Source organism: Pseudopipra pipra, chromosome 1 (assembly GCF_036250125.1).
Source record: "Pseudopipra pipra isolate bDixPip1 chromosome 1, bDixPip1.hap1, whole genome shotgun sequence".
NCBI classification, from domain to species: domain Eukaryota; kingdom Metazoa; phylum Chordata; class Aves; order Passeriformes; family Pipridae; genus Pseudopipra; species Pseudopipra pipra.
In genome coordinates, this window is record NC_087549.1 from 134,939,013 (window position 1) to 134,960,862 (window position 21,850).

At 37.4% G+C, this 21,850-nt stretch overlaps 1 protein-coding gene across 9 annotated transcripts in view; it reads right to left on the bottom strand.

The window, feature by feature from the left end:
- Window positions 1-369: 369 nt before the first annotated feature.
- The window catches only part of TRDMT1 (tRNA aspartic acid methyltransferase 1), a 43,002-nt gene continuing 21,521 nt past the window's right edge, over window positions 370-21,850 (bottom strand). For 4 of the 9 annotated variants that reach the window (XM_064634464.1, XM_064634440.1, XM_064634455.1 and 1 more), the window contains exons 2-10: window positions 21,649-21,758; window positions 18,433-18,504; window positions 14,335-14,400; window positions 12,767-12,836; window positions 11,787-11,870; window positions 10,931-11,301; window positions 6,854-6,911; window positions 5,690-5,819; window positions 370-1,126 (exon numbers count right to left, since the gene is read on the bottom strand). In XM_064634464.1, coding sequence (XP_064490534.1) covers window positions 1,026-1,126; window positions 5,690-5,819; window positions 6,854-6,911; window positions 10,931-11,301; window positions 11,787-11,870; window positions 12,767-12,836; window positions 14,335-14,400; window positions 18,433-18,504; window positions 21,649-21,704 — 1,008 coding nt within the window. In that variant the 5' untranslated portion in view covers window positions 21,705-21,758 and the 3' untranslated portion in view covers window positions 370-1,025. Of the gene's footprint in view, window positions 1,127-5,689; window positions 5,820-6,853; window positions 6,912-10,930; window positions 11,302-11,786; window positions 11,871-12,766; window positions 12,837-14,334; window positions 14,401-18,432; window positions 18,505-19,910; window positions 19,988-21,648; window positions 21,759-21,850 lie in introns of all 9 variants that reach the window. The other 5 variants (XM_064634470.1, XM_064634412.1, XM_064634428.1 and 2 more) reach the window with 3 other exon arrangements.

The window sequence follows — 21,850 nt, forward strand, 5'->3', positions numbered from 1 at the left end:
TAATTTTCTCTATTACTTCAGAGACATTAAACTCACAAGAATTGATTAAAAAAACTATTCAGTCCAGCTCTGTGAGGTGGTGTAAAATGGTGGCACTCTGGATAGCCACATGCAGCAGTGTCATCCCAACAGATATGCCTAAACCCACCCAATACCACTATCAAGTTGCATAAAGAAATTTTCAGAAGCAGGCCATATAGTTTTTCTCCAGTTCTTATGCCATAGGAAGCTAAACATGGAGCTTTTAATTTTTTTTTATGTAAGGAGCAATGATTTATATGTATACGTATATATGTCTTTTATTTGGTAAGGAGCAATGATCTTTTCCTGAATAATGTGAGAACAGAAACAGGCAAGTTATTGTCAGGGTTGTGATAATCTTGAAATATTTTTATTCAGCTGCACCTAAACAAAGCATTCCAGACAGATAGAGTTGGGTTCCAGAATCCTACAAGTATTTAGAGAGGATGAGACAGCCATAAAGAATAACACTGTGTCTTCTTAAAAACGTATACAAAATACTGAATTTAACAGTTTCTTGAGCTACAAAAAGCATATCAAAAGTTCAGAACATATATACAGTACATCTTTTCAGAATGGAAAACTCATATTTACAGATGAAGACATTGTACACGTAGAACTTGGTCTCTGCACTTAATTAAAACTGTTCTGACACTTAGAGCCTTTTCATGCCACAATGAGAAAATGGTTTTAAGATAAAATAAAGTAGTCTTATCCAATTTAATTGAAGTATTTGTAAATGCTGCCCCTTTTCATTTTGCAAAGTAAAAACGACATTTAAATAAAGCAGTCAAGTCCTGGAAATGTCCATCTAAATAAAACACCTCTACAGTTCAAATCCATCATGAAAGCAAGTCATTAAAAATATATCAGAACTGTTCAGCAAAATGTGTGGACGGATACTTTGGTATGCTCTGATTTTTGTTCAGCTTCTATCATCTGTCTTTTGAAAGATGGAAGTATTTTCTGTCACCAGTCCATATGCATCAGATTCAGGTTCTAAATTATCCAAGTAGAATGGAAATCAATTTTGCCACCACATGTACATTGAGGCTGTTTCCCAGAAGACGATAGCATTGCTTTATTGTTACTTTTTCAGGAAAGCCTAAAACAAAAACATACAGTGCAACATCATTAGTCTGGTTTTTTCCTAGTTTTCAGTCTACTCCTTTTTTCAGTGAACAGTTCTTAACGCAGTTATCATAGGCTGCAGCATGGTTCACCATCCCCTCCCAAAAAATTCATAAAGTTACAAAAACAATTCCTAACCAATTAATTGGATTTGGATCTGTTCTTCTGTTAGCAAAACTGCCATCTCTAAGCTTTCACAAAAGGCTTCAAAACATTTCTCTATCGTGTAATTAATGCCGATATACCTTCCCTTCACAGAGCTCAAAACATCCAGCAGTATCAGGGAGGGGCAGCAGCCACCTAAACCACTGCACAACTGCTGCTCTGGAGAACATTCACAGAAGAACACAGCAACATCAGAAAGAAAATGTCATGATTCTGCAAATAGACTAAATTGTACTTCCCAATAAGCTTTATATTGTACTTCCCATCTGAGCCCCTCTAACCAGTTCAGGCAAATCACACGAGTCTCACAGTGCAATATACCACCAGTAGATTAGATGATGAGCAAGCCTTATTCAGTGAGTGATCAAGCAGCTGAACAATTTTCCATGTAATTCAATGCTGACCCTGTTAAACACACTCAGAAATACAGACAGAGTCAGAAACATCTTTCCATGGTAAGTGCATGGACCAGCAAAAATAAGGGAGGGCCAGAAAAAAATTAAAACGGTCCAGGTATTATGAAAGGGCTGTGTTGTGTACTGAGTGCACAGCCAAAGGTGACCAAGCTCCTGAGAATGAAGTTTTCAACAGCCAGCTGGTCTGCTCTAACTGTTTTTGCTCGTACTCTTACCTTACTCCATCTGTGAGGTAAAGTGCATTTGCTTCAACCTGAGTGAAAGACTAAGAGTGACTTAACTGAGGGACATTTACCAAGCTGCTGAAATGTGACCACATTCAATTATTTGACCATTCCTTAAAAAGAAACATCTAACTTTAACTCTGAGATCATCACCATCATAATTAGCTTGGATGCATTTGTTTGTGCAAAAAGTGATATGATACTGAAAAAAAGTGATATGTTCTGAAATTTTCACAGCATTTCAGAAAAAATTCTTTTCTTGAGAGAGCTCAGGAGAGAATGTGGTTGGACAGTTGTTGAGCCAAGGGAGGCTCTGAGGAGCAGGAGGTGTCTGGGAGGAGTTGTTCCATCCTTCTCTGCCAATTATTAATGCCTCGAATGTGGACTGCTTTGGTAAACACATTTTCTGCCAGCTCCATCCACTCTGCCTAGCTTCCTGGCACTCACATTTGGGCAACCATTCTCTCTTTGGAACAATCACTTTCACTCCCACACACACTTCCTTAGATGGAGTTTTCACATTCCATCAATGAATAAGGTACAGAATCAGCGTATTTTAAAAGAGTGTATGAAAATAAACATGTATTTATGCACACACACATGCATGTGCACTTACAGCCCAAGAAGCTTATCTGAACCCTGAGAATTTCATAGTTTCTCCTTCTGCCTCTTGGCAACTGAAGGCCAAGAATTAATTTTCAGATCTCACAGTTTCCTTTATCCCAAGCCTCCTCCCTCTGACTGTTAACATTATCTTGCACTGTCTATCTTCTTGGCTCAAGAGTAGCCTTCACCAGAAGGTCAGATTCAACAGCTCACAGTATGCTGGCACTTGCTGCACAGCCCTCACTGTACCGTTTAGGTCACACGCTGCTGGACGATATTGTGGTCTTGACTACTGCACTGTGCTGGTTTTGGTTTCCTAAAAGCTTACGTACACTGCTAATAAGAAACACATCCTGACATCACCCTCATGAAAGCAGGTCACAGGTGCAAGAATGCTCTGATCACTTTTAATGATATTGCTGTGGGACCCACAGGAGGGACTAAGACTAATGACTGCAGTATTTCATTGAACTGTAGTGCAATTACTATTTATGTATTTAGATGTTAAAAGCATTAATAAATCTGATAATGTTAAGAATGACCTTAACTCCGGACCTCACATATTGGAAAAGGCCATCAACTTGTTAAAATACAGAACCATTTAGACACAATCATACAGAACAATTTAGGCACAATCATATTTCTTCTGATGATACTACAGCTGCAGCTAGTAACAGCATCTGTTACAAAGCTCCTGACAGTCTGTTCACTGTAGTTTTCAGCTTATAGTTTTCTCATTCTTTAGCTTCTTGGACCAACAACATATTTGCAGTGGGTACATCTCTAGGCTTTCTGCTGTTGAAAATTTTAGCCCAAATGTTGCTGTCATTAGAGAACACAGGAGCAGAGAAATTGTAGCACATTTTTTCTCTGAAAATACCATATTTCACTATAATGAGCTGAAGTTTAATATGGGAGAAATGCTGTGAGGGAAACACCCTTTACTGCAGTCACAAATATATCCTCTTTCAAAAAAAATCCACAGCTTGCAAATTCTCAAAAGAAACTGAGATTACAGTACCTAAATTTATTAAAGATTTCAGTCAGCCTACAGTTGAGTAACACTTTTTTAAGCAAAAAGTGGGAAATGCTTTAAACACAAAGAAATGCCAGACTTGTGACTCAGAGTAGGCTTGTTCTGCCTGTGAATCAGGATTATATGTGAGAGAAAGACACTGGATGAGAGAAGCCTGCTTTATGTGTTGTGAAAGTTGGAAAAATAGTATAGAGAGGGCAGAGAACTGCAAGAACTGTAAAGCAGTTATAATAATAACTGCCATAATTATGGCAGAAGGGTACTGCCCTCTGGCAGGTGGAATCTGCCCCTGTCCTTCCTTCCGCAGTTCCTGGCTGACAAAAGACAAGTCTGCTAAATGAGCACATTGAAGATGGTGATGATCTGGATTCAGAATCCTCAAATTCAGAAGCCTGACTTCTCTTGAGAGTTCAGTTCAGGTTTGAAAAAGTATTGAACATGACAGCTATCCCTGAAGATGAGCTCTGAAGAGAAAGCATGGTATCACTCCAAGCACTATGAAACAGTAAAAAGCAGGTTTCACAAACTGCTCACCCTAAATTAACAGTTTTCCAAACATAAATTTCTCTATTGTCTTAGTTCTCCCTCTGTAAAATAAAAGCAACATTAACCCTACTGCACCTCCCAGTGATATTGCAGAGACTAATTTAACAGTTGGAAAACACCAGCTGTATTTAAAAAAAAAAAAAGGAAAATGAGCAATTCAGTGCTCAAAAGAGATTTTGAACAGCATGATAAGCCTATACAAGCCCAATCCAGCTCTGTTTAGTTCAAGTATCTTGACATCAGCCTACATCAACACGGAACAGAGCTGTGCCATGAAAAAAGCTGTCTCCAAAACGAACACATCTATTAAAGAAGAGAGGCTATGAAAAAATACTGTATGTTGGCATGTAACTCAACAGAGCACACTCCTGCAAGTAAGCTCAGTGCTGGCAACTCTGGCATTTCACTGTGCAGCCTTGGTAATGTTCTTCAAATGTAGCCATTTTGAATATAACAAGTACCAAAAAGACAAACTAAAACTGCAAAAGAAATATAGAGAAACAAGTTCCACTCCTCAGAACTCTAAGTCACTGAGGAAGTCAAAGAAAAATATAACAAATTACTCAAGGTCAGTGCTGTCTCAATCCCTGAGTAACCTGGTCTAGCAGAAGGTATCCCTGCGCAAAGCAGCAGGGTTGGAAACAAATGATCTTTAAGGTCCCTTCCAACCCAAACAGATTCTACAATTCTATGGATATACCCAAATATTCTATGGATATACCCAAATAGATTCTACAATTCTATGGATATACCCAAATAGATTCTACAATTCTACGGATGCTTTTGTTGCTGAGTGACAACAAAGTGATCTGCTGTGATATCAGCAGGCCAGTTTCCTAGCAGACAGTAACAGCTACATTTTCTTGCTTGCCTTGCTTTACAAGCAGAATTCTGATGAATTTATTTCAGGTTTAATTGTTGTTGATGTGTATCCAGTGTACTGGTACTGCTGAATCTTGTTCCTTGACTCCCTCTTCTTCACAAAAACAGTTAGAAAAATAAGTAACTGATCAAGGGCTAGGGTTGCCTTTTGTAGAAAATAGAGATGACTTAATAGATTGGTTACTCCTGAACAAAGAACTATCTGTATCTTCTGAAATTCCCTGTCAGCAGCTGTAAATGTGTGGAAGGGAGAAAGCAAGCAGCTCCAACTCTGAGAACCACAAACAGACCTCCTAAACTGGCAGGATATGTTGACTTACCACAGTTTTGAGTAACACTGGCTGCTGAGCAAATAGTTTCAACTTTAAACAAAGGTATTCCTTCACTGTGATTCAGAAACAGACCACTTCTCATGCCAAAATTTTTCTCTTAGCTTGCGAAGATAAACCTAACCACAGAAGCTGGCTCTTTCAAAACATTTAAAACTAGTGGAAACTCAGAGAAATTCAAAGTTAGCCAAATTACAAGAATAAATCAGTCATAAGAACTGAGCAGTCCAAAAAAAATTGTAAAATAAAAGGAATGCAGTAGTCCCTAGTAAAAAAGAAATACATTGGAATTTCTGAAGAATGATGTAGGAATGGATATTTAGCAGCACATACCAAATTCCAAAGGAAATCCATGAAGATTTGCTATTTCTCTTGGAGTAAAGTACCTCAGTTTTAGTGTTGACAATTTCATAAGCTTCTCTTCTTCTGGTAACTCCTCAATGTGTTTAAACACTGATTCAAGCTATGAAGAATACCCAAAACAAAAGATATTACCAATGCAGGCCAAATATGTAAAATTTATAGTCACATCTTAACAGAGTATTTCTTTAATTATCACAGTGCCAAAGACAATAGCATGTTTTGCTTGAAATGTAATTGGTATTGTATTTTTTCAGCAAACATCTCAACACACAGACTTGAAAGAAAGAAATCAATGCTGCCACGAGGGCGCTCATCATTTCTTCCTCCAGTTCCAAGCTATACCGATAGTTAATGAGGCAATCAAAGAACTATAAACATTTGTTAACGACAGGACAGTGACTCAATAGAACTCAACAGCAGACCATTCACACAAATTAAGCTGTATGGATGCAGCTGTTTTAATACACTTGCTTTGAGATTATCCTGAATTCCAGAGCTGCATTCTTTTTATGCTTAGAAATGCCCTATAATATTACTGAACAGCACCAAAATGCAGGAGAAAGTGCTTGTGTACAAAACAGGCTTTGTGAAAGGTATCTTCGAATGCTGATTCACCAGTACAATTATTATTACCTTCTCCAGTGCCTAAATACCACTCTGTGGTGAACTTAGTATCAACAGTAGAAGTTTTCAAAATATTCTTCCCAGACAAATAATAATTTTGAAATGCAAACATGTTAAACATGTGACAATATTTACCGGATCATCTGTGTACAATGAATGGCCCTCGATTCACAACACTGTACTGTAGTTTATGCATAGAACTAGTAATTCTAAACATTTTCACATACCCCTGTGAAACCTCTGTGTGATACTACAAATAATAAAATAGTAGCAACTCACATTCTCCCCACAGAGAGGCACAGATATAATTTATAATTGTGGTCTAAACAAACTGCTGTTTAGGAACACAAAGTAAACCAATTGGAAACTCAGTTGCCGTAAAATGTACTTTTAAAAGCTTTTTTTCTTACAATATGCAGAATATCAAAGGAGAAGACAGGGAAAAAAAGTTTTGAAACAAGGTTCAAGTTTTAAAGCAAGTCACTCTAGTATGTTAGTCTACACACTCACCTGTACATCTACTGCTGTCTGCAGAACTGAGCCTGTCCCCTCTACATAGTGTCCATACCTTAACAACAACAATAACAATTTTAAATTAATATTTTCACTGGATCTCATAGCACTGACAACTGCAAAGATGCAGGGAGGTTACTTAGGTTCCTTTGCCTTGATTAACAAATAGCCTCCTGGACAGACGAAGCAAAAGGCCTCCCTATAAACAACGCTAACCCCTGGAGTGCAATACCCTTTGAATGTGCTCTCTGGGGATTAGTCTGCACTCAAAGCACAAACAAGGGTTTATCCACACTAATGCCTTACTACGAGGCAACTAAGCAAGACCCAGGAAATCAAGCATAACATCACCAAAAAGACCCATCTACAGTGCCCAAACCAATTTTACAGTAAGGCAAAAGGTGTTAAAGGTCAATGGTCCCAGTGGTTCAAATTAGCTCTCCTTATTCAAAGGAGGACCATTAGTGTGTGCCTCCAGCTTTCATATCAAACTATTAGGAATGAAGTGGTTCAGTCAGGTTTAACTTTCATGGCTTGTGGATTTTCCACTGAGGGAAGGGGGATAGCAAGGCATCTATGCAGAGCATTAGCAGAAAGAAAGAAAAAGAATAAATCCAATTACAGAGTAAGCAAACTTATGATAGCTGTTTCGTATGCTTTCTGGTTGATTGCATAACAACATGTTTACTTTGTAGTCTCGTCAAGGCTATAATTTAAATGTAATTGTGGGCTTTAAGAAACACAGTCTGCTGGTCTAACTATGACAGTGTTCGAACATCCTGAACAGAAAGAGGCTGAGCCGAGACAACAGATGGCTTTGTACTGTGAAAGAACTTCAGAAGATGCCCTGCATTAGAGGGATTTTGATAACCTGTCATCACTAACATTAATTATTACATTAACAGATAGTATTCTCTAGTTTTATCTCTACATCTGTAAAGACAATTATAAAGGTCTTTTGCTCCCCTGGGGACCCATTCTTACAGAATGGCACCGGAACAAGTTATGTTTCAAGCGTTTCTAATTCCACAATGATTAAAGGAATACTCTCCCTTCAGCACAGACACAATGACCCAGCAAGGCTCAATCTTGAGTATTTTGTCCTCAGTTGAAAAAGCTTACTATTAGTTCTACCAATAACAGTAAGAGCAGAACTCATTTAAAATAAAGCACTTACAAATATTTCTCAGGATCAGAACAGAAAACCTAAACACTGAAGCAGATTAAAAACATGTGGAATCCAACTGTGTTGTAAATACATCATCTTTAATTGGTTAGTTGCATTCTGAAAATTCCCTAATACCAAGTTTAACAATGTAACAGACACAGCACTAAGGAATTCTCATCTTCCCCTTATATAGTATCTGATCATATTTCAGTTTAGTATATCTTAGCCAAAATAAATAAATGAGGTAAATTTCAAAATGGTATTTAAGAGTTTTATTGGGGGGGAAGAATCTTTTAATAGGATCCATGTTACAATAAATATTCCAGTCTAAATAATTAGTAGTAGAGCACAGAACTCATATCCCAAAAAATCCAGTTGGTGTCAATGTGGTCTGGGGGCTCTGCATGTGGGTGTTGGTTTTTTAACACAGATGTGAGCAGATGGCCAATGCAATGTTAGCTGGATTGTTATTAATTATTATTCCAGCTGCTGACTCCAAAAAAATTAATATTCCTACCTTAGACCCAGAACATAATTAATTTTTATCACAGTAAAAAATGATGCATTGATTTTCTGACATTTCATTACCAGTTACAATGAAAGAAGTTGGCTTAAGAAATTACAGTCTTCAATTTTCATCTGATCCAAGATTCCCCCCCCTTTTATTTTGTAAGCTTTAAAAAAAATCTTTTAATTTCATACATATATTATTTTTGGGTATATTGTATCCTACACTATGACTGACAAAAAGTAATTTCCACAAAGTGAGAGAGCATTTCTGTAATTGGTATTTACACTATTTTGGAAGGTATTGCTTCTCTTGTCAAAAGCATATCAAGAATTTGAAGTATGTCCAGAATGATTATATCTAAAGAAGCAGTTTTCATTTCCTCTGTCCTTTAAAATGGATAATTTCCTCCCATAACTTCAGTCACCACAAACATACTCCTCAGAGAAACCATTGTATCTGTAGCCTCAAGGAGCTCTGCAATCACTTCCCAAGTGCCTAGAAGTCTAATGTTAGAAGGGAACATAGAATTACCTGCTTGATCTCTCATGCATCCCAAACCATTACATTCTGCCCTATACAGCATCAAAGCCTTTCAGAAGACAAAACTGGTATGACAAAGGCAGAAAGGCAAAAAACACTGACAAAACTACAGAATTTGAGGTCCCTGGAGAAGGCATGCCCAGATTATTCCCAACACACAAAGCTTGCTGGAAGTATCTGAAAACCAAACAGAAATGAGGGAAACTTCTCCCACACTCAAAGCTGATGGTCAGCGTGACTTAGAAGAAAGACATCAGACAGGCATAACAGCAGAGGCAATCTCTGTACTACCTGGAGTGCTGCTCCACTCAATTCAGGGGCCTGTTTCCTAAATCCCCTGCTTCAGAGAAACATAAAACCAGAGCTCCTGGAACAGATACAGCAGGCACCTATTCTTGGCCTCAAAAAGTGAAGTCTGAGATCTAATTATAATCATTCTCTTAATGCAGAGCTGTAAATGAGATAATCAAATTGAGAACCAGGTTGGCAACCTTTCTTCCCAAAGGCTCTTAAAAAAGGGAACAAAGACAGAAAACCAGATTCCTACATTTTGAGCCAAGAACTACCACCACAACTATCTGGCCTGTCTCCTTCCACAGCAGCAGAAAGGCAACAATCACGTTCTCTATCAGATTTCCCACCACTATGCACACAAACTTCATATTAACTACTCAGGAGCCTCCTTCAGTGGGATTTTGATAACCTAGACCACAAACTACCATGACATGTTCTAGTGAAACCACAAATGACCACTTTAGTTTTGATGACATTTAAGGCATACATGGGATACATGAGAGACCATTCTGGCCCAAGGTTTTTTTGAGTATTCTAGTTAAGAAACAAATCTCACAAGACACTGACTCTTCCACAACTCAAAAGAGTAAAGGCAGAAAAGAAGGCACATATATATCAATGAAAGCTAGGAGAAGGGCTTTCCTGTTGCACAGATTTTGAACTTTTGAAATTATTTTTCTTTTTTTTTGTCAAAAAGTTAAAAATCACAAAATCTGCAGGAAGACTGTCAATCTGGCAGTCTAATTTCAACTAGTAAAAAAAAAGTTACAATTGGCATTAACTCATCATCTAAGCCTTTTTATTGATACATTCTGAGAATTCAAAACCCCCAATCTAATTAGAAAAATTTGTCAATATTAGCAATATTGACAAACAATCTTTTTCCCACAAATTTCCTGGCTCCAACCGGCATTTTTCAATACAAATGCATTCAGCAGAAAAGCTCCTGACCAGTTGTACATGGACTTTCAGAACAGTCACCAACTTCAAGCAGTCAAACTCAAAATTGCAAGGTACAAATTAGAAAACTACTAGACAGAAAAGCACTGATGTTCTGCTCCATCAAATATGATTTATAATGCAACAATCTAACTGGTTTCATGACATATGGCCAATCCACAGTTATTCTGATCTACACAGCTGAAAAATCCAAGAAATCAATAAAATGTACAGCAGAGACAGATTTAATGAGTAATGGATCTGTCATGCCTGACACTTTGTAACTTCACTGAGCAATATAAAGAAATTCATTAATGAATCAGCACTATACCAGTCTACTGGAACCATATTTCCGCAGGGGTAATTAAGCTGCTGTGAAGGTCAACAACAAATGGCAACTGTCTTTTGTGAAAGTCTTTTTGGAGTGGGCACATGACGTTCTGCCAGAGAGATTCTCATGCTGGCATTCCACTGGACCAGGAAGCACACTATATAAGGGGATTTTTTTCAGAGGCCTAGGGTTTTTTTTATGAAACATATCTCTGTGTCTTTACAGGACACAAGAAAAATACACTTAAAATTTCAGGACGTGATTCAGCAAAACATTTTCTTTGCAACTTACCCTTTTGTAAAGCACGTGGATCTCCGGCAGGTGGGTTTAACAATGTCTAGCAAGAAAGCATAGCGCAATAAGGACTTTGGTGGTAAGAAATACTGACTCATTTCTTCATTTTCCTCTTCCAAGAAATCTTTTAACATTTGAATAGAGCAGTCATTATCCTGATCATGTTTCCTTTCCATTTCTTCTACTGTTTCAAGCTTAAAAAGGAAAGTCCTTTTTGGTAAACTCTTCTTGCTGCTGCAATCTGGACCGACGTTTGGATCCAGATTCTTCTCTTCAGAACACAAGGAAGAACCGGTTTCACCCACTTTGTCAGCAACTTTGTCCTTGCGTAAGTCTTCTGGATACTGATCTGGGAATCTCGTCAATATCTAAGAAGAAATTGTGACCAAAAAAAATAGCTGTATTTAATAAACAACTTGGCAGCCGATCCTGCGGTGAGTAAGAATTCTTTCAGAGATACTCAGAATAAAGCAAGTAACCTTCTGATGTTATTTTCAGGAAGATTTCAAAAAACAGTTGCATCAAGATTTGCTGACCTATCAGCAATGATATCAGGAACAACTGCAAATAATTGCCTTGGCAAAAAGACCTTTCCCAGGGTGTGAAACATGGAGCAGAATGACCTGTTTTCTACCCCACTATCAGCCACAGTCCTCCAGCTGTTTAAAGCCATCTCAATCACAGGCATGCACATCAGTCCTTAAAAAACTCCATATGCAGGCTGAAAAAAAGAATGAAACTTTTGGTATTACTGATCCCTCTTCTTCATTCATCAGCACACACCATTAAACTGAAAATTTAACCCTCAATCTTCACTAAATGAAGCAAATTAAACTAACACTAACAGACTCACCTGACTAGGAGCTTGAAAGGAAAATGGTTCATGGTGAAGCTTTGCAATTAGAAAATATCGCAGCCTCGAATTGGGAATGCCAAGCTGTAAGCAAAATTCACAACCCTTTAGTCCATGTGATAAAGAAAAAGTGGTCTATACCACCATACAAGTTATCTACCATTATATACAATAACAGAATTATGACATACTGATATATTTGTGACTTCAGACATATCAGTACTAGCTAATAATATCTAAACACTTGTAAACTTCCGTACCCAGGTATTTTCAAGGAACTAAGCAGGTAATTATTCTTTGTACCTCACAGTTTTGACTTTCTCTGTAAATGAACAGGAATGCAAACAAAATTTTATGTGATGTAAGAAGAAAAATTACATGCGTCATGATTTCTTGGGACAGGTACTACCTGTTTTCTATTAAAAGCAGAAGGGTCTCTCTCTGCCTTTCTGGACAAGGAATTGTAAGACATCTAACAATGCAATAAATCCACCACAACTGGTTTTCAAGCTACGCTCCATTAGCTTCTCTCAAATATTTACGGTACTTTACTGATTCCAGTTAGTCTTGCACAACCTGAAATTTCTCTCAAACTCTTTTTTTCAGTTGCCAGAGAAACATGGAAACAAAGCTCCTCCTCCCACAAGTAACGGTCACAGTTTCTGTGCTGGATATTCTTAGGCACAGCATTTCTAAAGCAATGAGGCTCCCACAGGGAAAACACCTTCCTGGTTACAGTGTAAATTCATGCCTTCTTAAAAATATCAAATAGGAGCAAAGGACTAGGATTTGAACACAAACAGTAATAGGATTATGCCAGTATGAGAATCAGAAGTCAGGTTCAGATGGCTTTCTAATTCAAGAGTACCTTCAGCTTTGGGCATGCCTCTCCCTTCTATTACAAAAGATCATTTTCAAATGTTCTTGGACTCAGTGAAGTTTGAACAGGTAAATAATATGAGAGCAATTTTAGTACTCACACAGGTTGGAGACAAGAGAAATTCTTGGTATTGAAATCCACATGTTGCAAGTGTTTGCAAAAGTTCATTTCTGGCAGTGAAAAGAATCAAAAATCAATTACTCCCTTCACACAATCCTTAGGGCCTTTATTTATCCCAAATAAAAACACACTAAATGCAACATCATATGTACTAAGGCATTCACTGAAGGAATTGGGACAGCAAACTACAGATACAATGCTATTCATTTCCGAACTTCAGAGACAACATAAAAAGTTCAGTGTTAGTGACTATTACACATTCACAGGCATCTCCTACTATGGTGCAAGTGCCCCTTCAAAAATCAACCCATCTCTAGGAGAGTGTGTCAGCAAGGAAAGTAATCAGAGGGCAAGAAATTCTCTCTATTGGGAATCATAAAACAAGAGATTAAAACCACTGCTAATAGCTCACTACTTCCCTCTGCTCACATACACAGCACCAGCTAAGCCCAATGAAAAGGCTAACTCAAGGGATGATAAAAACTAGTGGCTTTCATAATAAAAGTGAGATAGGACTGTACTTTATAAACAATGGAAAAACACTGTAATGGAAATAATTTTAAAAAGACTTTTCTATTCCATGCAGACTGCACTGGGCTGGAACTACACAACAGGCTGGAGCTGTGACCTGCACCTGGCACTGTATGTAACACTGCATCCCAAGCGCCATAAGAGAAAGCAAGCATTCTAACTTGGGTGTTTTCTGAACTACAGCTTGTTCCAAGCACTGGCCAGCAAGGCATAGCCTAGGGAATCACAGGGAGTAGAGCAGAGAACCATGAACACTTAAACAATGAGAAAGGTGAGCATGACTCCCAGCTGCCTGTCAAACTCGTTAAGGAGCATGATATCCAGGGTGGCTGCTCTTGGTGCTTTAAGGAATGCTACAGAAAGATCATACTCTCTATTCCAGAAAGAACTGAGAGGAAAGACTGCAACCCCCTATCTCCTGCTTTGGCCACAAGAGAGGAGAATGTTCCTGCTGTCACTAGGTAATTAGATAATGACACCTTTCCTCTTCCACATGTCAGACCAAGACTATATACAGTCTTCATACTGTATCTGTGGACCATTTGCTGGCAGCCCTGAACCAGGGATAACCTACTATCAACCAGAGGTAATCAAGAAAGCCCCTAGACTGTACTGTGATCTTAACACAAGATACCATGGGCTTCTGCCATGAATAAAACCCTAAAACCTCTGAGTGCTATTGTTATTTTTCTTTGAAAACTAGTGTGACCCTTTCTAAAGAAGACAGGATCATCAAAATCACTGAAGTCAATTTGTTACAATGTATTTTATCTGCTTAGAGAAATAAATAGTTATTTAGCAAGTTCCTTTCACAACCTAAGATTTTAATTCCTAAATTTAAACCATATTTTTAACCCATAGCTGCTTACCTGTCCCATATCACTCTATTTTGTTAAGTCAAATTCTAGGAAATAAAAATCCCACCTCCCCCTGCTAAAGAAAATATCCTTTATTACTAAAGGAAAATATCCTTTATTACTAGTAAACTAAAACCTGCATAAATTAATTAGACTTTACCTTGCAGAAGAGGATTCAAATCCTTTAACATTTTCTAAAAGTAGGTATTTTGGAAGCTTCTGAAGCCTAGGAAGAAAAAAAAGCAAATCAGAAAATCAGAGTAACAAGATGTAAAGTACATCATATTCACGGATATGTTTAGCTATCAGAAAGATCAAAGTATTTCCACATCATGTTAGCTGGTGAAGTTTAGAATCCTTAAAAAATGTACCTCAAATCATTCTCAAGTGAATTAAAAACATGGACTGCTGGTAAAAACAACAAACCCTACTTATGTTTAGATAAACAGCTGCACTCCATGCATATACTTTTGAAAATGCTTACCACTGTTCATTTCCTATAGCACAATTATTGTTATTCAACAGATTGAGTTTGTAATAGGAAAGATAATTGTTGGGGGGAAAAAAGATCCCTATTTAGCAATAAAACTTCTGTTTTCAAGTGCTTATATCCGCAATCAATGCTAAATATCACCTTTAGTGATAACACATCAGAACCAGTGTTCATCTAACTGATTTAAGAAATACAACATGTTTAGAGCTCGAACTGTAGATAATCTTAATTTTCTATACTTAACTTTTCCATTTTGATGGGGGGAAGGGAAGAAGGCATCTGAGATTTAGCAAGATCAGTGCAAAGGTCTGGAAATAGGCACATTCCAAAAACAGCACGTTAAATCTCCGGAAAAATGAACAAGCCCAAACTGTGCCAGGGACCATTCCAACAATTTAGAAGCATAGATGATTCAGATTCAAGTCTCTGGGAACATTCAGTGGCACTGATTAACTCTCTGGTAAGGCTAACGTAGATACAGAATATCTGTCACACAGTGAGATCTCAGAACAGCATATAGAAACAGGATACTTATGCTCCCAGACAGCAGCTCCATGATTATTTAAGTCAATAAGTGACTTTGGACTTCCAGTGCTCCAAATCACAGCAGAATTTGCATTAGCACATTCTTAACTACCACCAATTATTGACATTCATATGAAGAAATAAAAGAACCAATGCATCTCACAAGAAACTGGAAAATGTACAAGATACTATGCCAAATTTAAAAATACTAAAAATAGTAGTGAAAAAAATAATACTAAACTGAATGTTATTTTTACTCATCTTCATCATCACCTACTAGGAAAATTCTTTTTACAGTAATGAATCCAGAGCATAGCCTGAAATTCAAGAGCTCGTACAGGATCAACAGATCACAAGACAAGTAATCACTATATAAAAGAGTAAGTGTTAAGTTCTGGGCAGGTATTAATGTTACAAATGTCTCTGTAAAAGCAGCACTTTGATGTCTTAGCACTGGATTTCTCCAGTTATGGCTTGGACAGGATAAACAAGAAACATGTTATCTGGACAACATGGGTCAGACTTTGTTTGATGGCTGGGTGCTCCAAGGATTTCCCAGGTCTTTCCAGATCTTGAAATTGTCCTTTCCATATCTCTAGTATTTGTCTTCCCAGGCCACCTTTCAGGCTCATTTCAGCCAGCGACATTTCATTATAAAAGGGTGAACAAAAGGGTAAGAACATCCATGGGATGAGAAATTATTTTACAGTTTCCATAAACTGCACACATACCATACCATTTTAGAATGTAAAGTGATAATTCCTATATTAAGAATTTCCCTTTTTTGGGCTGTAATACTCCACACTCAATGTCTGGCAAACATAGCATATTCAAAAAAAAACCCCAAAGGCTATCTCACTAAAACATAAAACCGGAATTGAGAAACTGTAAAAGCCACCATTTTGAACATACTACAGACTACTTACATTAAGTGCTGCCTCCAGAAACAACCTGCCCAAGGGAGATAAGTAACAGGAGCAGCCTCTCATGGAGTGTTGAGATAACACAGTCACAGCCAAGCCCAGATCCTGTGCATCGTCATGACAAAAAACAGAAGTCCTGTAGTGTCTAAAGCTTTGGTTTTGAGAAGGAAATGCTTCTGCCCTGTACCCAGCTAAGCCCACAACAACCAGGCAGCAATATTTCCATATTAATGCACAACAGTGTTCTAAAAGCAGCCAGCTGCTTAACTGTGTCTCGGTTTAATGGAAAGGAATCCTGAGGTCAGGATTGCCTTAAGAGAAGGTACTGCTATTTCAACAAATGAGACATTTACGCACTACCTGCTGGTTTTTATTGTTTTGAAATTTCTGGGGACCTGAGTTACATTCCTTGTTCCACAAAAGGCATCCTTTGCAACTTCTGAAAAACCCATGTTCTCTCCCTATTTTTATGTCTCTGCCAAAAGCAGAGGGAGTAGTAATAATCATTCTTTTTACCTATTAATTGTCTAACTTACTGGGCTACAGAATCTGTATTGTGTTCTGTGTTCTCTGCCACAGATTTCTTAGGTAATCCCCACCAAGCCACTCAGCTGTTCTGTGTCTGCGTTCTCTATCTGCTGATGACAAGGGCAAAGACATAGTCCCACTTAATGTTTTTGGCTGCAAAAAGTTTCTGGATGAAGGATGAAGACCCTTTTTCCCAGTGTTAACAGCAGTTTGAAAGAAAGGTTGTTTGGTACTGGTTTCCTTCTGTGCTGAAAGTGCTCATAAAAAAAAAGAAAAAGAGAGAGCAAACATCCCTCTGTCCTCCTCCAATCCTGAGAACAAGATTAACCAATAGAGGAATATACAGAGAACAGCTGTCCCAGCAGAAGCAGGACTGCCAGGAATGGTAAGTGTCTGGTGGACTGTAACTGATGCAAATCCTCAGGCTCCTGACAATTGGTGCCTAGACATCTCAATCCAGAAGCACTGATTTCTGCTGGATAATCTCCCTAAACAACTGCCTGCTCTCTTTCCCCAGGAAGAGTTCTTACTGTGTCATGCATCTCTTCCCAAAAAAGACTACATGCATTACGTGCAGCTGATTTTTAACACTCTCAATAAGATCAGCAAAAAACAATTTGCTTGCATTTACTGTTTCAGAATTTAAGGCATATGTTACACAAATAATTATGGCTATTTTATTAGGAACTGGGATCTGACCAGACACAACATGACAGATAAATACAAAGACAAGGTCATTGTTCAGAAAGTGCAGTACTATCTGAATTCTTTAGTATTACTACTCAAAAGAAGAGCTTGTACTACAAACCAAAAATACACAATCTGCCCCACAATATCTAGAAGCATCACCAAAAACACAGAACAGAGACTTTAGGAAAGAATGGGAGGGGGTGGAAGATGCATCACATTGTGCAGTCAGGAACATATTTAAACAAACTTTCAAATAAATGTTGCCTCTTCAAAAGATGACTAAATGTTGAATCTAAGCTTTTTTAATCTGGTATTTCAAACAATTTTCATGTTTCCTTGAGGCCAATTGGCAAACTATTATATCATGCTTTATGGTGAACTTGCCACCGGCTGCCGCATGAGAGGAGCCCCGAAGAGGAGATACAAGGACTCCCTGAAACAACATCTCGGCCTTGGCCATATTGATCAACATAACTGGTCTACTCTGGCCTCCAATCAGGAGGTCTGGAGACACACCATCTATAACACTGCTGCTTCCTTTGAGAACACACGCAGGATCACTCTTGAGGAGAAAAGACAACGCAGAAAGAATCGTGCCCTGCAGAATTTACCACCTAAGGAGTCTTTCTGCTGTGCCTTTTGCAACCAGACATGCCTGTCTCGTATTGGCCTTTTTAGCCACCACCGCGCTTGTGTCAAACATGGGTAGAGCCCTTCCCAAATCTTCATTCACAAAGCCCAGCCATGATGATGATGATGATAATGATACTACCTACTCCTGCTTCTACATAAAATCAACACAAATTTGACGATGATCTGAAAAGAGCTCAATTTTTACATTTATGATATAGCCACACTTTAAACAGACAAACAATTAAAAGTAAACCAGACAATGAAAACATATACAGCAACTATGAGGTGATTATGGCATTAGTGAAATACAAGTATTTTTAAGTTACATATGATCATGTGAAAACAAGGAATACAACACAGTACTAGTAGTGTCCCTGTCAAATATTACAGATGGCCTGTCTCACTGATATATAGACCTACTTAGTTATAACTAAGGCTTTTGAATAGAGCAGAAGTTCATTTATACCTCGGTAGAATATCAAGGATATAGAGAAAGCTCTTTGTCCGTGGATCTGATACATCACCTTGCAGGCCAATTCTATGAGAGAATAAAGAAACACCTGTATATTACTTGGAGCAGACTGACATCTGAGACAGAATGCTGACACTTTTTGCTTTGAGTTTCAAAAGCGGATTCTGCAAAAGCATCATGTGCAGACATGAGGACGTGCTCACTGGGGCAGTGTCCTAAGAGATGCTCTAAGGAAAGAAAGCCTGCCCTGGAATCTATCAGCTCACAGAGAAGTTCAAATTGAAGCACTCAGTAATGAAATCCACTCCTCAGTCTGCAAAGAGTTTAGCATTCTGGTCTTGTCCAGCAAACCCTTTGAACATACTTGGCTCTGAAAGAACAAAAAACCCCCACTGGGTTTCTGGGAATACCCTGCCATTTTGCACTGAATATATTAAATTATGTCTATGAATTAAAGCCTGAGTGCTCACCGTTTTTCAGGATTGAGCTCCATGTGAATAACTTTGTAACCAACTTTCTAACATTAAACTAGACAGATTATGCAGGCTACAAAAGTGATAATGATTCCAGACCTGCCCTTCCCTAGCTTATACTTGTATTAGCTCTTAAGAAAGAATAAAACCTTTGTAGAAGAGCTTTAGCATGTCTCTAAATTAATCAGTCACACACAGATTTTGGTTTTCATCGTATTATAAAAAAATCTGAAGAAATGATTCCTATATGCATCATAGATTTGCACTAATAAATTTTTATAGATCAGCACCACTTTAGAGGGATTTCTTTTCAATCTTAGAGCATTCTCTGACATATACTTTCTTACATAAGCAGTTTCATCACCATCTTTTCCATGAAGCTACTACATTGCATGAGTGTGCTTACCAGAATCTTATCTCCACTGGTCACTGCTGACAAACGATATGAATTACAAACTAATAGGACAAATAACACCTCAGTAAACTCAGTTCTTAATCAGAAAAATATTTCTCTGTATCATCCACAAAATCATTTCAAAGCCATTACCCTTCTGTCTTGGCTAAAATAGAAATATTCCTTAGAATAAACTGAATTAACATCTACATATTACAAGAAATGTGATCAGTAATTAAGATGCTACTTGCAGCATTTCTTCAGTAAACATCATGGTGAACAGAGCTACAACATTTTTGCTCAGGAAGATACACAGATAAACCACACATAGTGTGACCCTTGAAAACTAATACAGCCCTCTCTAAAGGGGACAGGATCATCAAATAAAAGCAATGGAGGCAACTTGTTACAACATATATTATGTTCTTACAGAAATAAATAGTTATTTAGCAAGTTCCTTTCACAACCTAAGATTTTAATTCCTAAATTTAAACCATATTTTGAACCCACAGCTGCTAGCTGTCCCATCTCACTCTATTTTGTTAACTCCTTTGACATTATATATTGCAATAACTGCACTTTTTTTCCAAGTGTGCTATATCTACCTTGTAAATGGCTGACAGGGAGGACTCATCAAAATCATATCAAAAGATAATCTGTCAAATTCTTTCAGTGTTATGCCCTGAAAAAGGAAAAAAAAATAGAAGCATGTTGAGTGTTCAAAACTGTATGAAACTCGTAAGTCATCTTTCAGATCAAACTACCCTGCTTACTTCCACTATGTGCTTCATCTAGCAAAAAACTACCTAATCTCCCATTTGACCTAATAATTTTTAAATCTTTTCTACCTCGGCAAACCATACAATGCAAATATGCATTCATTGCTTTGAATACAAACCAAAACACTAACAATGTTAGCATCTATACATGATCTTGAAGGTTTTATCTACTCATTCTTTCAGAAGAGGTGTGTAGGAGTTCTATCAGTAAACACTAACCTGTTATTTCTCCCCAAATAAAGTATCATTATTCAGATATGAAGTCTTTGTACATCAAAATGAGTGTTCACATATTCAAAATATGTGAAAAAATATCAGATCTTCTCAAAAGAAAAAATATCTGAAAAGCAAAGTAGCTCAAGTGTGAACATGACAATTTTTACAGGTGCAAACTATGGGTTTTAACTCTTAGGAGCTCAGTAGCAATGCATCCTATACAGTTAACTTCATTTTAGTTTTTGCATGGTAAAAATTCCTTAAAGATATTGTATGGCTGAAAGGTGTACTCTGCAAAAATATTTCTCTTCAGAAAAGAAAGTATTAGGTCTGTGGTATGAATTAACTACACAGGTAGAAGTTTCTCTAGACTAAATTTTAACCATCACTAAAAGGACAATATATTAAGGGGCTAGAAGGACAGAAGAAGGAAAATTATCAAGTAACTAAGAACTGGACAAAGAAATCGCTGCCTTACATATTTTGAGGATATCTATATACCAAATATGCCATAACTACCCTCAGAAACTAGACAAAAACTGATATTTTTTCCAATAAATTTGAAGGTCTTACTGACTGTAATAATCCACTCTTGTCTACTATAAGCAGACACAGGTAAGCATTCTTCTTTTTCCATTATAAAACTGTAAACTATCATTTAGCCTGTTATTATTGGGTGCTGAATAAGCATTTAACCTTTAGCCACCTACTTAACTCTTACTTAAGCTGGTGTCTTAAAACAGACACAGTATCTTTCTTTTACTGTCACGTTGTAAAGCCGTAAAAGAAGGTTAAGAAGTATACAGTAATTTCTAATTAAATCCAGACAAAATTACATGCCTAGTTTGCCCCTCATTTATTTAAACAGAATCCAGTTTTACCTACATCTTCTTCAAATAATTTGGAAAGGGACAGAAGTCCTAAAACATTTGATCTATTGAGTCCATTAAAAAAAAAATCCAATATATTCTCTTGTGTTTTTCTGAGCTCAACTATAACTACAAAACAAAGGCATGCCTCCAAATAATTTAATCAAATTCTTTCAAAGTACATGAAAATATTTTTTTAAGCTAAAAATACGATTTTTGACATTCCTTTATTACTGGTAAGCGTTCCTCTTGACATTTATGTAACCTTTCTTGATGCAGCAGTGAAGACTTCAAGGAAAAGACTGCAGTGTGAATCTCCCTCTAACTTCAACAAGCAACCACAAGTAATCAGTTATTGTAATGCTGCTTTATTCATAACAACACAAATATTTTTGTTTCTCTTGTTATTAATAAGGATAGTAAAGACAAATTACGCCTCCAAATGCCAGACTACAGTAAAAAACACATTAATTACTCACCTCAATAGTCTTTGCCCATAATGGCGTGCTGGGAAAGTTGTGCTTATAAACATCATTGGCAAGAGTGTTCACATCAACAGCAGCAACAACTTCTGCATCTATGCAGCTTTCTAAAATTAAAAAAAAAAAAAAAGAAAACTGTAGTTCCTCTTTACTACTCCTGGAAAAATGTGTTTGTTGTGTTACAGCTATGCACAAAAAC